The 16,132-nt window shown below is 33.7% G+C and overlaps 1 protein-coding gene across 1 annotated transcript; it reads left to right on the forward strand.

Moving 5' to 3' along the window:
- The first annotated feature begins 5,791 nt into the window (after positions 1-5,791).
- Positions 5,792-8,395, forward strand: LOC143223191 (uncharacterized). The gene is made up of 3 exons (XM_076450784.1): positions 5,792-5,938; positions 6,951-7,151; positions 7,626-8,395. Exons 1-3 carry the CDS (start codon positions 5,930-5,932, stop codon positions 8,016-8,018), a joined length of 603 nt encoding a protein of 200 aa, XP_076306899.1. The 5' UTR covers positions 5,792-5,929; the 3' UTR covers positions 8,019-8,395.
- The last annotated feature ends 7,737 nt before the right edge of the window (positions 8,396-16,132 follow it).

Here is a 16,132-nt window from a genome sequence, read left to right on the forward strand (position 1 = left end):
TTTTTTTTTTTTTTGTAATGAAATCATCCATAGCTTAGATACTGGTAGATTTCTTTTACAATAATTATCAACGTTTTTGAGATAATGTTTCCAATTAATCTTGTATTGTGTTTTTAACAAACGCGTGGGCTCAATGTGCTTATCATTTATGGACAAACGAGTTTACTGGGTGGAGCCGCTAAGATAATGTATTTTGAGAATGATTACGGTAATATGGTTAAAACATCAAATAGGCAATGAATGGGTAGCTGAAACATGCCATTAGCTACCGAGCAGGGACTATGAAATTTGTACTGTTGGTAAATGTGATTGCTGTAGTAGGCTCTCACAATAGTAACGATACATCACCCGTTACATTTAATCAGTATTTTCAATTCCATCTTGTGAAATAAAATATATCAAGAAAACGTGTTTGTTCTCAAACGCAAAATATTCTAGACCAAAACAACTGTCCACAATCTGTACAGAAATTTTTGTTAAAAATGTTCGCTCCAACTGAATATAGAACTAAACAAGTGCCAACCGTCTATATAAAAACTGTTTTTTTGGAAATGTTCGCTCCAAATGAATATAGAACTAAACAAGTGTCTGTCATCTATATAGAAACTGTTGTTTAAAATGTTTGCTCCGAATGAATATGGAACTAAACAAGTATCCACCGTCTATATAGAAACTGTTGTTAAAAATGTTCGCTCCAAATGAATATAGAACTAAACAAGTGTCCACCTTCTATATAGAAACTGTTGTTTAAAAAGTTGGCTCCGAATGAATATAGAACTAATAGACAATAGGTGTTTTTCTTCTTCTGTTTCGTAACGCAACACACCGCATGTGTGGTTTAGGTTGTATATTATACAGCATAGTACAGTGTATTGTATACGAAGACCTTGATTACATTGAGGCTTTCAACTTGGTGATGGTCCAAAGTATGCCTCTAACAGCTGCAGCTGCTTGTGAAGCTATAACTTACAAACCATCGAGTTTTATTATTTTAAAGTAGTCAAAATCGCAATATAATAAGACTTTGAAAAGTAGACGCGAGAAACATGCGAGACAGAGATTCACGTGTAACGACACTATGTGTGGAGTTCTAATCGTCAAAGTTTTTGTAGATAAAGATAGTAAAATGTATATTACTTGCATAAAATATACAATAAAATCCCAAAATTGGAAATGTTTTAAATCATAACTAACAGAAGTGCGTACTTGTGGAAAGCAGGCTTAATAGTTTCACAAGTTTTTTATCTTGAAAATTACCAACCTGAATACAGAGTGAAATATTCAGGGAAACGTTTGAAAGCTCTAAACAATTTCTATCCAAGTGTTCTAAATGTTAGAAATACGCTGACAATTTTGAAGTTGCGCGCTTCTTAAATTTATTAAGAATATATTCCACTTCAGTACCAAAAATACATTATATTATATAGATGAGAGATTTAAGAATACCTATTTGTGCTAAAGCTAAAAACATACATTCTTAAGATATACGTAATACATATTTCAGAAGATATAGGTAAGAATGACTTGAAAATATAAACTTAAGAATACATACTTGGTTGACGTTTTTTTTCTCTTAAGTATTGAGTGTTATGTCATATTAACAATTGGAAAAATAGATATTGTAATAGCACAAATATTTTTTGTCTGCTTCATAGAAGTCAATATTACAAAGCATTATCATTACTTAAGTTTTCACTTGTTTTATTATTATTATTATTATTTAATTACTACATTGACATTTGCAGATATGGGACGTTACAATGTTTAACATCTATTCCATAAGACACTGACTAATATTACAAAACGTTGACAACTTCGGACGTTATAATGTTTAACATCTATTCCATCAGACACTGACTAACATTACAACACTTTGACAACTTCGGACGTTATAATGTTTAACATCTATTCCATCAGACACTGACTAACATTACAAAACGTTGACAACTTCGGACGTTATAATGTTTAACATCTATTCCATCAGACACTGACTAACATTACAACACGTTGACAACTTCGGGCGTTATAATGTTTAACATCTATTCCATCAGACACTGACTAACATTACAACACGTTGACAACTTCGGGCGTTATAATGTTTAACATTTATTCCATCAAACACTGACTAACATTACAACACTTTGACAACTTCGGACGTTATAATGTTTAACATCTGTTCCATCAGACACTGACTAACATTACAACATGACTAACAGAAGTGTTAGTCACTATGGCACTAATATTCCATCAAACACTGACTAACATTACAACACTTTGACAACTTCGGACGTTATAATGTTTAACATCTATTCCATCAAACACTGACCAACATTACAACACTTTGACAACTTCGGGCGTTATAATGTTTAACATCTATTCCATCAGACACTGACTAACATTACAACACGTTGACAACTTCGGACGTTGTAATGTTTAACATCTATTCCATCAGACACTAATATTACAACACGTTGACAACTTCATAACTAAAAATAAATTTAAATAATACATTTTACACCTGAAGGCTATTAACTCTTAGAATATTGACTGCTGCAGATGGCTCATGTTAAACAATTTTTTAAATAATGGCATTTTCAGAAAATATATATCAGTGCTGAATCTTCTAATAATATGTACCAATAAACATAAACTTTTTATTTTATTTTAGAGAAAACATCCTTAGATTAACAGTTTCTGATCAAAACATCTATACTTGTAAGACATCTATACTTCTGAGCCATCTATACTGGTAAGACATCTATACTTGTAAGATATCTATACTTGTAAGATATCTATACTTGTAAGCCACATGGTGTCTATTTATAAGTCTACTTTTTTTAAGATCATTTGCAACTATAAAAAATATACAAATATATATTAGTAAAACTATTCACATCACAGTAGATCAAAACCCGCGTATTGAGCAATGTTTGAAACATATTTTGAACATTTTATTTACAAGTATTTTAGTACGAATACTGTCCTCATGCTACAATATAGGGCTCGATTCCTTCTGGTGAAAAGAGTACAGCTAGCTTATTATGTAGTTTTGCACTGAAACAAACAAATAAAGCTTATATATATATATCTTTTGTAACCATTCCATAGTTTCATACAATACGTGTTATACTGTATCCCATAAACATGTATTATGTTCTAATGTCGTTTGTCCATAAATAAACATACCACAATTTCGACATAATAATCGCATAACTTAGATTTTAAAATTATTTCATGGTACCAACATCCAAGTTCTTGTTCTAAAATGTCTCGCATTTTGTAATTGTTATTATGTTTGGTTCTTCCATTGTCTTCATGCTGTCAAGTTTTTCTTTTATTTTATGTCGATCTTAAATACCTTCGTGTCCTTTGAGTTTGTTCGGCGAAGTCACTTATTGACAATTAAACTTTAGGTCACAATGAATGAATACGTTTTTCATGAAGTCGTTTTTATAGTGGTTTTTCCTGTTTCCATTATAAACCACAGCTGTAGGGCATTATGAACAAACGTCCTATTCCTTCAAGGTAAATCTAGTGGTAGATTGAGGTATGATCCGTTTTCCAAATAAATCAAAATAACCGTGCAAGTGTTATCACATGACAACATCACCACAACACTACTTTCCCTTCAGTCTGAAACAATGATGAGAACACCTTTTTTCTCCAGACTTAATAACTTATACTCAGAGTTATTCTGAAATATCTTTACACAGATCTATCCTTCTCTGCTTTTTCGGCTATTTATTTAAAAAATCCCAGCTGTGAATCATTCTACCATTCTCAACATTTCTCTTTAATTTCTCACTCACAAGGTTTTAACTTGGAAGAGGAAACGTAGTTCCTTCTTCAGCCACAAGGCCTTGTGCTCAGTGTTTAAATTAGGTGAAAAACTTTCGCCAAGTGTGACGACCGACCATAAGCTCGTTATATCTTTTATCTGCCTCATAATTACGTTTTCTCGGCGTGTAACGCACCACTGCCTAGAACCTATACTCGGTGTAGAGAATTTAAAATAATCTACAGTTGGCAGTCTTATAATACTGGACTTTCTCAGATGTTTTTTCCGACATTCAGAAATGGACATTACAAGTGAATGTTTAAGAATATGTGTATTCTTAAACAAAATAGAAAAATTAACTTTCGATTATAGGATTTAAAACTGGTTAGCCATCTAAGAACCACTTTCAAAAATTAAAAAAATATATTTATTTGTTTAGCGTAACGTTCTTGGATCCTTCATGTGTCTCGCACATCTAACAATATCTTTAGTTTTGATAACTGGTTTGTGCGTTATGAAACTTAAGTCTCAATTGGTATAGTCAAACTTAATTCTCAGTAGGTATAGTCAAACTTAATTCTCAGTAGATATAGTCTTCTAATACTAAAGAAAAATTATCATACTCAAGAAATATAATTTTAGCATTTTTGTAAGAAATTTACAGCGAGAGTGGTAAAACCTTAAGAATAAAAATAAATAATTTAGTTTGTTTTGAATTTCGCGCAAAACAAACTACACGAGGGCAATCTGCGCTAGCCGTCCCTAATTTAACAGTGTAAGACTGGAGAGAAAGCAGCTAGTCATCACCACCTAGCGCCAACTCTTGGGCTACTCTTTTACCAACGAATAGTGAGATTGACCGTAACATTATAACGCTCCCACGACTTTAAGGGCGAGCATGTTTGGTGCGACGGTGATTCGAACTCGCCATCCTCGGATTACGAGTCGAGTTCCTTAACCACCTGGTCATGCCGGGCCAAAAATAAATGAAAAAAAAGCATTAATAATTTCATGCTGTGAAATTGTTCTGGAAATCTCTGTTGTACGTTTCCTCTTTACTTCCTTTTTGTTTAACATAACAATATTAACTCGTTAGCCATCTTTAAAATAAACCGGTAAGTTTAGTGGTTAGCGTATCATTTTGTAGATTGGAAGGTCTAAGGTTAGAGCCGTTTAACACATTCTACACTTTCAACTGGCTGGTTTCTTCTCCTCTTGTACTTCCAAAGAAAAATTAAAGAAACTTTTTTTAGTGTCCTGAATCTTTCTAGAGACTGCGTTGTTTCAGGATAACTATATTGATAACAAACACACTCTATCTACCTTATTAGCAGCAAAAACAACAAAGCGAGTTTCTGAATCATGCTTATAGACGAGACTAATCCTGTATGAATCATATGAACAAGTTTTTTGTTTTTTTTAATATATGTATACGAGAATGTGTTGAAGTACATACATTAAGTACATTTCCATAAAGCTTTTTATTTCTGGCAAAACATAAAGCTCGCAAAACGTGTTTTATTGTTGATATATATATTCAACGTTATTGCTAAAAACATATTATTTTACTGCTGAATAATGTTTTTATGTAATAGTGAACCCATTTGTAACTTCTAAACATTCGAAACTCGAGAACAGGAATGTATATTTGATTTTTTTAAAGATTACTAAATTATGTTTGGCGCTGGTTTTTAATTGCTAAGTTTTCCAAACAAAGTTTTCATTATCGTGCGTCACAATGGTTCTTAATTACTCATATATATAGTGCTAATCACACAATATAGGGCACTCTCTCATTCAAGCGTTACTTAGTACATAAGAAAATGATGTGTAAGTACAAGGCTGTGTGAAGAATACAAATCAGTACAACAATGACAAAATATCAAAAAAAGCAGATCACATAAATACTAGTCTCGATCGAAAAATAACTTATGACCTTTGTTTATTAGGAACCAAAAAGTAGCCTAGGAGATTGACATTTGTCAACTGACTTTCGCCATCACATCATTGGTTAGCAAGTAATGACGTCGAAATAAATCAGTAAGTTGTTGCTATAAAAGCAGCATTGTATTCAACATCTAACATATTCAACCGAAGACCTGCTATTAATACATTACTTCCTTTGATTAGCTAATTCTCAGGAAAATAAAAATGATTCAGGTAAGTTTGTGAAACGTTTTGTTTCTTAGTTGTTCTATATGTACAATGATTATTTCTTTATCAGGATTTTCCCTTGATCAGTGAAATGTTCTAATAATTAGAAAGTGTGTGTGTGTCTGTTTTCATATAGCGATGCAACATCGGGCTATCGAGGGGAATCGAACGTCTGATTCAGCGTTGTAACACTTACCGCTGTATTAGCGGAAGACAGTTATAAAGTAAAATATATTACGGATACTATAACTTCTGATAAAGTAAGCTACACATTGTTTTATCACTGTCATGCTTACTTTGTAAATGTAGTTTTCTAACACGTGCTTATTAATTGTAGTATTTTTGTGACCCTTCTATATTGTATTTGATATAGTGAGCGTTTTTTGTTTCCAAATAGCTAAAATATATGTAATATATATGTATAATATATGTAATATTTAAGATACCATAGTACATTTTTTTCATTAAAGAAAAACATACTAACAAGTAGAGACAATTATTTGTATTGTCTAGTGAATTTTTAACCATTTTGCACTGAAAACGAATCAAACAAAGAAAGTCTAGCTCTGGCTAGCTTCTCTTAGGTCTATATAGACTAAAGAAAAAATAATAAATATATACACAATATATATAAAATATTAGATGCATTTTTTTCGCTAAGAAATATTTATGTGAGAGCTATAGTAAAGACCAATTCCAGTCTTGTATATCTGCAAACCTGGTCACAGAATAAATCAGAACTTATGTAAATAAAATAACTTTTTTGCTGTTTTTTTTTCTTAAGATATCCATTAGGTGACGTTATCCATGCTTTCCGTGTAGCTCGTTAGTTTGGCAGAATATATTTATGAGAAATAGAAATGTAGGTTATAATCTCGTCGTCAAAACTAAACAATTGTTTGAAGCAATATTCATAGTTGTAAAAACATTATAATCATAGTCATGATTAGAAATTTTATATTTCATTTGGAACCATTATTCTTTTTCTTTTTAAAACATTTTATAAAATATTTATTAGATCTTGGTTACTTTGGGAATTATTGTTGCTGCTGCTAAAGCTGGTTATTCTGGTGGTGGAGTTGGTAATGCTGGTGGATTTCTTGGTGCTGCTGCCAAATCCGGTTACATTGGTAGTGGAGGTGGGGGTAGTGGGGGATTTCTTGGTTCTGGAGGAGGAGGTATAGCAGCAAGTTATATCAACGTGGTTCCTGTTCAAATTGTAAGTACAGATATTTAAATCAAGAAAACATTATAATTTTGAGCTATTCGCACATTAATTCAAAATAAATTAATTAACAAATAAAATAAATTAACAAAGAACCCAAAATACGAAAATTTAAAGATTTAGTAGTTTAAAGACATTTGAAACTATTGTAACGATTAATAATAATAAATACAACTTTACAAAGCATTCATGAATTATTGTTTCATTTTACAAATAACGAGTGTCTTTAAGCCTGCTGTTTTTAAGTAATATTTATACATTTTAACAATTAAACAATTTCTGATTGTTTATAAAACCTCAACTCCTCCTTGAATGATTAGTAGTTATTGTTAATTTGAACTAGCACAAGTGTTTTCTGAGATACTCTCAGATTAAAATTAAAGTGATATGAAATTAAAACACGAAGACAGTACAAGTTTCACTCAAAATTATAAACAATTAGGTAAATAGTTTTTTTCTTAACAACAGAGGGCAGCAGAAGGATATGAACAACGGCTACCATACCATTCCATTCCTACCCCTTACTCCTTCAACTACATTGCTCCGGCTGATGGAGGTTATAGCGCCCGCCAGGAATCTGGAGATGGATACGGTCGAGTGATTGGGTCTTACAAACTTTCTGATGCAGATGGTAGGGAAAGGACAGTCCAATATACTGCTGGTCCAGAAGGATTCCGAGCTCGTGTCTACACCAACGAACCTGGTACCATAAGCGCAAATCCTGCCGATGTGATCTTCCAGTCTTCTGCTCCGGTTCCGCCTCCTTATTACCCACCCAAACAATATTCCAGACACAGAACCTCTGCTACTATTGGTCATCAAAAATTCATCCTTATTCCAGCTAGTGACCCTTGGCAATAAGCAAGATTTTCTTTAAATGGTCAACTTCATAATATTTTAACTAACATTAAAAATCTTGATATAACCCTTCAATTACTTAAAACAGAACAAACTTTTTATGTTTTCAAACCCTTTCTTGCACTAAATGTTCAATGTGCCAATACTCTTAATTACTTACTTATCTCCCCCTAAAGATATACGTTTATACAAGTCGGTGAGGTTTTTAATCAGTACAACCAAAGTTCTTGCATTTAAGTGTCACGTATTATATACTTTTTTTGTTTATTAGTCTCTACAAATAATTTGAAAAAAAGGTTTATTTGCAAGAAAATATATTTACTAGAATATGTATATCTATGTATAAATGAAATATATGATAACAAATACTTTATGTTAAATTGCTATTGGTATTTCAATTATTTTCTCATATTTGTTATACGAAGATCTAGAAGCCAAGAGCACCAGAAACTTTTCTATTTTCATCAGTCCAAAAAACGTTGACATTTTTCATTGCAAACAAACGTTATTACAGTTTAGCATTACTCGACATTCTTTTAATACTTTTAACCAAAGTTGACTAAAATTACCAGAATAATAAAAAAAAGGCCATAAACCTTCTTCCAAATTCATTTTCATTCATCATGGTGTCCTCAGTGGTAAGTCCTAAGATTTACAACACTAAACTCACGTTTGGATACTCGTAGTGTGTAGATCACAGATGGCCTAATCTATTGTTTTGTGCTAAACAAAAACAAAAAAATACTTTACAACGAAAGACCGTTCGACTACGGCCCTTATTCGAATAATTAAGTATTTTCAATCTTTAAAACTCTTCTAAAAGAAGACTCTATGGAAGAAAGATTATTTTTGAAGAACATATACCATTACAATAGTTACTGTACATGGCAGTTGTTCCATAGCTATACAGATAGCTAGTAAAACACTTTCATGTAGTGGGGAAGGGAAGTTCCAGTCACATAACAATAAATTTCGTGTTGTTAATTCAAATTCTTATAAATGTAAGTGTCAAACGTAGGAATACTTCAGTAAGAAATTTTATTAAATGTAGTGCTCCAACTGTGAATGATACAACTTTCAGACAATTTCCAACTTTTTAAAAGATATACGTTTATACAAGTCGGTGAGGTTTTTAATCAGTACAACCAAAGTTCTTGCATTTAAGTGTCACGTATTATATACTTTTTTTGTTTATTAGTCTCTACAAATAATTTGAAAAAAAGGTTTATTTGCAAGAAAATATATTTACTAGAATATGTATATCTATGTATAAATGAAATATATGATAACAAATACTTTATGTTAAATTGCTATTGGTATTTCAATTATTTTCTCATATTTGTTATACGAAGATCTAGAAGCCAAGAGCACCAGAAACTTTTCTATTTTCATCAGTCCAAAAAACGTTGACATTTTTCATTGCAAACAAACGTTATTACAGTTTAGCATTACTCGACATTCTTTTAATACTTTTAACCAAAGTTGACTAAAATTACCAGAATAATAAAAAAAAGGCCATAAACCTTCTTCCAAATTCATTTTCATTCATCATGGTGTCCTCAGTGGTAAGTCCTAAGATTTACAACACTAAACTCACGTTTGGATACTCGTAGTGTGTAGATCACAGATGGCCTAATCTATTGTTTTGTGCTAAACAAAAACAAAAAAAATACTTTACAACGAAAGACCGTTCGACTACGGCCCTTATTCGAATAATTAAGTATTTTCAATCTTTAAAACTCTTCTAAAAGAAGACTCTATGGAAGAAAGATTATTTTTGAAGAACATATACCATTACAATAGTTACTGTACATGGCAGTTGTTCCATAGCTATACAGATAGCTAGTAAAACACTTTCATGTAGTGGGGAAGGGAAGTTCCAGTCACATAACAATAAATTTCGTGTTGTTAATTCAAATTCTTATAAATGTAAGTGTCAAACGTAGGAATACTTCAGTAAGAAATTTTATTAAATGTAGTGCTCCAACTGTGAATGATACAACTTTCAGACAATTTCCAACTTTTTAAAATGTTTCTTTTTTATAAGTCGACAGTAGTAATCAAGTCTTTTAAACACTTCCAGCAACAACACAAGGTAACTTGACGTTCTCTTTTTATCATTGTTTTAATTCAAAGAGATGTGATGTATAAATATTCACTTTGGATGTTAATTTATAAACAAATAAAACTGTTTCAGAAGACTTCTAACAAAAAAACGTATGAGAAAAATCATGCTTAGCATATTGAAATATAATAGTTTAAGGTTCGCGTCCCCCTGTTGCAGAAACGTTATCCACATTGTGGATCCCTGAATGTGTTATAAGAAATAGCAATCAAGAGTCGGATGACAACTTCTCTTTCCTCTAATAAATTGGTTAATAATTAGTGACTACTCTTGGATTACTCTTTTACCAACCAATAGTGGGATTGACAGTTGAATTATAACGCCCCTACGGCTTAAAGGGCGAGCATGTTTGGTGTGACGGGGATTCGAAGCCGCGCCCCTCAGATTAAGAGTCAAGTGCCTTAATCACTTGGCCATGCCGGGCCGGGTTTTAATGGAATCGTTTGTTTATTAGCTGGCTTTTGCGTTAAACTACTCGAGGTTTATCTGCACTAGATATTTCTATCTTTGAAGAGACAGACTAAGAGAAAGTCAGTTAATCAACTCTATCATTTTAAATATATTTTCTATATATCTACATTTAAACTGAAAACACATACACTTTGTAGAAAAGAAGTAACATTTCTGAAAACTTTCATTTTTATATCTTGTGCTTTTATTTATGAATCACTGTACGAAGAAATACAGTAACACTTGTAAAATTACACGAGGGCCATTTCTATCCTTTTCCAGTTTGATAGTGGTAATTCTATGGACTTACAATGCTAAAGCCGGCGTCCGAGCCCCGCGATGAACACATCAGATAGTCCAATGTAGCTTTCCCCTCTAAAAAAACAACCATCAAACAAACATTTGTATCCATGACTTTACGAAATAAATCTATCTGCAAACCTACTTTTCTTAATCACTATTAACTTGTAAAATATTTTTCTCATACATTCGTAGCACAGCGCCCTCTATTGTAGAAATTACTTTACAAAATGACTGATAAATTCTCTGTAATTAAATATATAAACGAAGTGCAATACAATTTTCTCCTACCTATCTTAGCTTCTAATTCTAGTAGCTCCAGAAAGTCATGATACTTTTGTTATAAAGATCTCTGAAAATTACTATAAAGCTACTTAATTTCTTTTTTCATGAAATCTCAATGTAGATTTATTTACTTCTAATGTTTTCCTATGAATGACATCCCTGACTCTTACCCTAACAAATTATATGCATATTATTATTTTTCTTGTTTCATGTCAAAAGCCAATGATCTTTCCAACTTGGTTCTCCATTTTACTAGTATACAACAAAAATTGTTTTCAGTCTCAAAACTGGACGATTCCTCAAGCTATTGCGGTGCATCCTTTCTCACTTCTACATTTATGCTCGACTCGTTGAGTTTCACCGTGTCGCGCCATCTATTGATATGGAAATGTTCTAGGAGAAATAACATGCATAACGTAAGATGTCGATAAAATAACAAAAAATTGAATCACATATAAAAGTTCATAATGAGTAGATGGAGCTAAATTTAGAGTCAATTGAAATCTTCATGTCCAGAAGAAAAACAGAAAACATTTGATACAAATTTAATGCTCATATTTTACAAATCAAATAGAAAATAGCGAACATTAAAGTATAATAACGTTATTTATATCTCAAACAACCTATTATGTTTTATGTTTTAAACACTACTGCCCAAAATCTTAAAGTCAATGAACAAAAGAAAAAATATGTATTTTGCGTTGTTAGACTCAACCACTTATTTGAGTAGAGCTTCGAAAGATGAAATTAAGAAAAGGGAAAATAAAAAAAAACTTTTTTAGCATTTAATAGAGAAAATGTGAACACTATGAAATTAGTCTAAATACTAGCTGGTCAAAAGTTTAAAACCATACCAAAAAGAAGTCCTAAACGGGGTAGGAAATGCCCAAAAGATCTCAGTAGCGAGTTGCACGGCCGTCACTGTGAATAACTTCAAACATTCGCTTTGGCATGATCGATATAAGCGTTGGCAGAAGGCTGGCTGAAATATTATTCCAAGTGCTGAAGATGGCTTCACGAAGCTCATGCACTGTTTGGAATTCACGTCCATTTCTATAGACTTCCCTTGCCATCCACCCAAAAACATTTTCAATGGAGTTCAGTTCGGGCGAACACGCTGGATTGTCCAAAAGAATCACGTTATCCGCCATGAAAAAGTCCTTTTTCCTGCGGACATTGTGGATTGCAGCGTTGTCCTGCTAAAAGATCCAGTCATTTCCACACAAGCGAGAGCCTTCAGTCAATAAGGATGCTCTCTCCAACATGCTAATGTAGCCAGCTGCTGTTTGACGCCCCTATATAACCTAAAGCTCCATTGTTCCATATGATGGAACCTCCTCCATTGTGTCGCGTAGAAAATGTTGGAAGCCATATGGACCATTCAGGTTAATTTTTTTCTCATCAGAGAACGAAACTTTCGTCCACTTTTCTACGTCTCATGTTTGGTGCTTCTCAGCAAAGTTTAACCGAGCTGTTTCGTGGTGTGGGAGGAGGCGTGGCCTTTGAAGACGTTTGCAGTTTTTAAAGCGTTTCTCTCGTAGATGCTGTCTTATTGTTCTTGAGCTGCATTCTGCGTCCGTAAGGACCTTAATCTGGTTCGACGATCGGTTGGTGTATTGCCGAACATCCCATCGAATCCTCCTGCTCAACGCCTGCGAAATTTTCTTGGGACGATCACTCGAAATTCTCGTTCCGTGTTCCTCAGGGTCTTTTAAGAAATTTGCAACAGCAGTTTTTACTACGCCCAATCTCGCCAGCGATGGCACGTTGAGAGAGACCTTGCTTTTGCAGCTCGACAACTCTGCCACATTCAAGCTCTGTCAACTTTTTAGCCTTTGACATGTTTTTACCCAGTATAACACAGGAGATGTCAGTGGAAGATGTTAACAATGCTAATGCTTGAACACAAATGACTAGATTTCGTTACGTGTTTACCGATTAACGCTTCGTTTCAGTATGGTCTTAAACTTTTGACCAGCTTGTATTTAAGCTAACTTCATAGTGTTCACATTTTCCCTATTAAATGCTATTTTTTTTTCCATTTTTTTATTTTCATCAAACAATCGGTGTTACAATTTTTGCTCCAAAAACACCCGCAATCCAATTTTCCAGATATATAATCATACGTATCTATCTATGTTGGTTTTTTTTGTCCCGATGCTGCCACTGGTGTGCCTCAGTAGCATGCAGCGTGGAATCAAACAATGGTTTTAGTATTTTAAGTCCGTTAACTCAGTGGTGAGTCTGAGGGCTTATAACGTTAAAAATCGGGTTTAGAAACCCGCTATGGGCTGAATATAGGTAGTTCGTTGTGTAGTTATCAGTTTAACAAACAAAGTTTTGCTACCGGTGGGAAATTTTCCTACAGTAACAATAATGGAACAATTTGAAAAACATTGGCCCTTCTATGGAACAATCACTGCTGGGCATAAACAGAAACGAACTGTATTTTAGACTGTCGTATAGAGAGAAAATTTATTAAACCTAAAGGAATATTTATGCATTTTTCTATTATTTAATTTAAGGTCTTAAATGACCATAAATTAAACGCATTCTTCAAAAATGCTTTCTCTCTGTTATATGAAGTTAAAACAATAGAAAACGTATTAACACTTAAATAATAATAGTCTTTTTTCTATATAACGAAACTCTTTATAAAATACAATCCAATTTCAATACTATCTTAGGATAGTAAAAGATCTAAAGTAAATTATATTAGATTTATATGTAGTTCATCAAAATAAGTTTAAAAAATAAAACAAGTTCACTAATGATATTTTAATTTTATTGTGAACATTTCTAAGGCCCAGTACAGCCAGATAGTTAAGGTACTCGACTCGTAATGTGAGAGTTGCAGGTTCAAATACCCGTCACATCAAACATGTTCGCTCTTTCAGCTGTGGGAGCTTTATAATGTTATGCTGAATCCCACTACTTGTTGGTAAAATAGTAGCTCAAGAAATGGTGATGACTAGCTACCTAACCTTTACTTTTACACTGCTAAAGCAGGAACGGATAGCGCAGATAACCCTCGTGTATCTCTTCGCGAAATTCAAAACAAACTGTCAGTTGAAATGGAAATTAAATATCTTTACGAATCAGCAGATGGCAATACAATACGTCATTCTTTGTGTTTTTCATCTTCAGAAAATATTTTAAAATATTTATAATCAATGTTTATGGAATGTTATGCCTTTACAGATTTACCTTTAACATCACAGTAAATAAGCCACAAAGCCAAATATTTTTTGTATGCAATGTTATTATAATGTTATTAATTTTTTGTAAATAATTACTTGGCCTGGCGGGCCTGGCATGGCCTAGCGCGTTAAGGCGTGCGCTTCGTAATCTGAGGGTCGCGGTTTCGCGCCCGAGTCGCGCCAAACATGCTCGCCCTCCCAGCCGTGGGGGCGTTATAATGTGACGATCAATCCCACTATTCGTTGGTAAAAGAGTAGCCCAAGAGTTGGCGGTGGGTGGTGATGACTAGCTGCCTTCCCTCTAGTCTTACACTGCTAAATTAGGGACGGTTAGCACATATAGCCCTCGAGTAGCTTTGTGCGAAATTCCAAAAAAAAACAAAAAACACTTGGCCTGGCATGGCCAAGCGCGTAAGGCGTGCGACTCGTAATATTTCATGATATATTTTTTTTTACTATCCAAAAGAAACTGAGTTATTAGTATGTAAATTTTTCGATTCTTTTATTCATTATTTCGCCATGCTCCACTGATGATTATAAAACCAGATCAAATTAACTAGACATGCTTCAGTGATAGTTATAGAACCAGATCAAATTATCTAGACATGCTCCACTGATAATTATAGAACCAGATCAAATTATCTAAACATGCTTCAGTGATAACTGTAGAACCAAATCCGATTACCTAGAATACTAGTGATGATTGTAGATCCAGATCCAATTACTTAGACATGCTCCAGTGATGATTATAGAACCAGATCAAATTACCTAGATATGATTCAGTAATAACTATAGAACAGTGGTTCTCAATCAGGGATACGGCGGAGGTCAAAACACATACACTGTGTGTGTGTCCGTTCCGTTCCCCCCACTCGTATGATTCGTGACGTCATGCTACACTTGGCCATCATTGGCTGCGGCTGATCACGTCATACACATCACTTGACCTTAATATCTGTGCTGCAGGGAACTTCGTGCGCTTAACAGTCGACTTGTGACTGTAGTAATTGTGCGTCATTTGTGATTTTTTCCTAATCTTTCAATCCCTTCATACTAACTACGTTGAGCAAAAATAGAAAGCGGTCGGACGAATACGTACAATATGGATTCACGTGTATAACGGAACATGATGGGAGTCAGCATCCTCAATGCATGATTTGCAATGCCACGTTGAGCAATTTTAGTCTAGCACAAGCAAAACTAAGAGAACACTCCCTAAAGCTGCATGAAGATGGGAAATACAAGATCACAACGCTTGCTGAATTCAAGGTAAAGAGAGCCAGGTTCGATGAAAAGACTACTTTGCCTGTTCTCGGCTTTGTACCCATCGACAAACCGATCCTCACAACATCGTACGAAGTTGAATACTTGATCGCAAAGCAGAGTAAACCACACACCATTAGTGAAGCACTCGTAAAACCAGCTGCGTTGAAGATGGCGAATATCATGCTGGGAAAAGCTGCTGAAAGTAAGTTATCCCAAATTCCTCTTTCAAATGACACCATCAGCAGCAGAATAGATGACATGAGCAATGATATCTTGGCTCAAGTAGTTGCAGATGTGATTTCAAGCCCTGCAAAATTCAACCTTTAACTCGACGAGATCACCGACGTTTCCAGTCTAAGCCAGCTTGTTGTATTCGTGCGCTATGTGAAGAACCACGAGATAAAAGAAGATTTTTTATGTTGTAAGCCTCTTACAACAACAATTAAGGCAGCCGACGTGAAGAAACTTGTGGATGACTTCTTCAGAGACAA

Source organism: Tachypleus tridentatus, chromosome 8, assembly GCF_004210375.1.
Source record: "Tachypleus tridentatus isolate NWPU-2018 chromosome 8, ASM421037v1, whole genome shotgun sequence".
Classification (NCBI taxonomy): domain Eukaryota; kingdom Metazoa; phylum Arthropoda; class Merostomata; order Xiphosura; family Limulidae; genus Tachypleus; species Tachypleus tridentatus.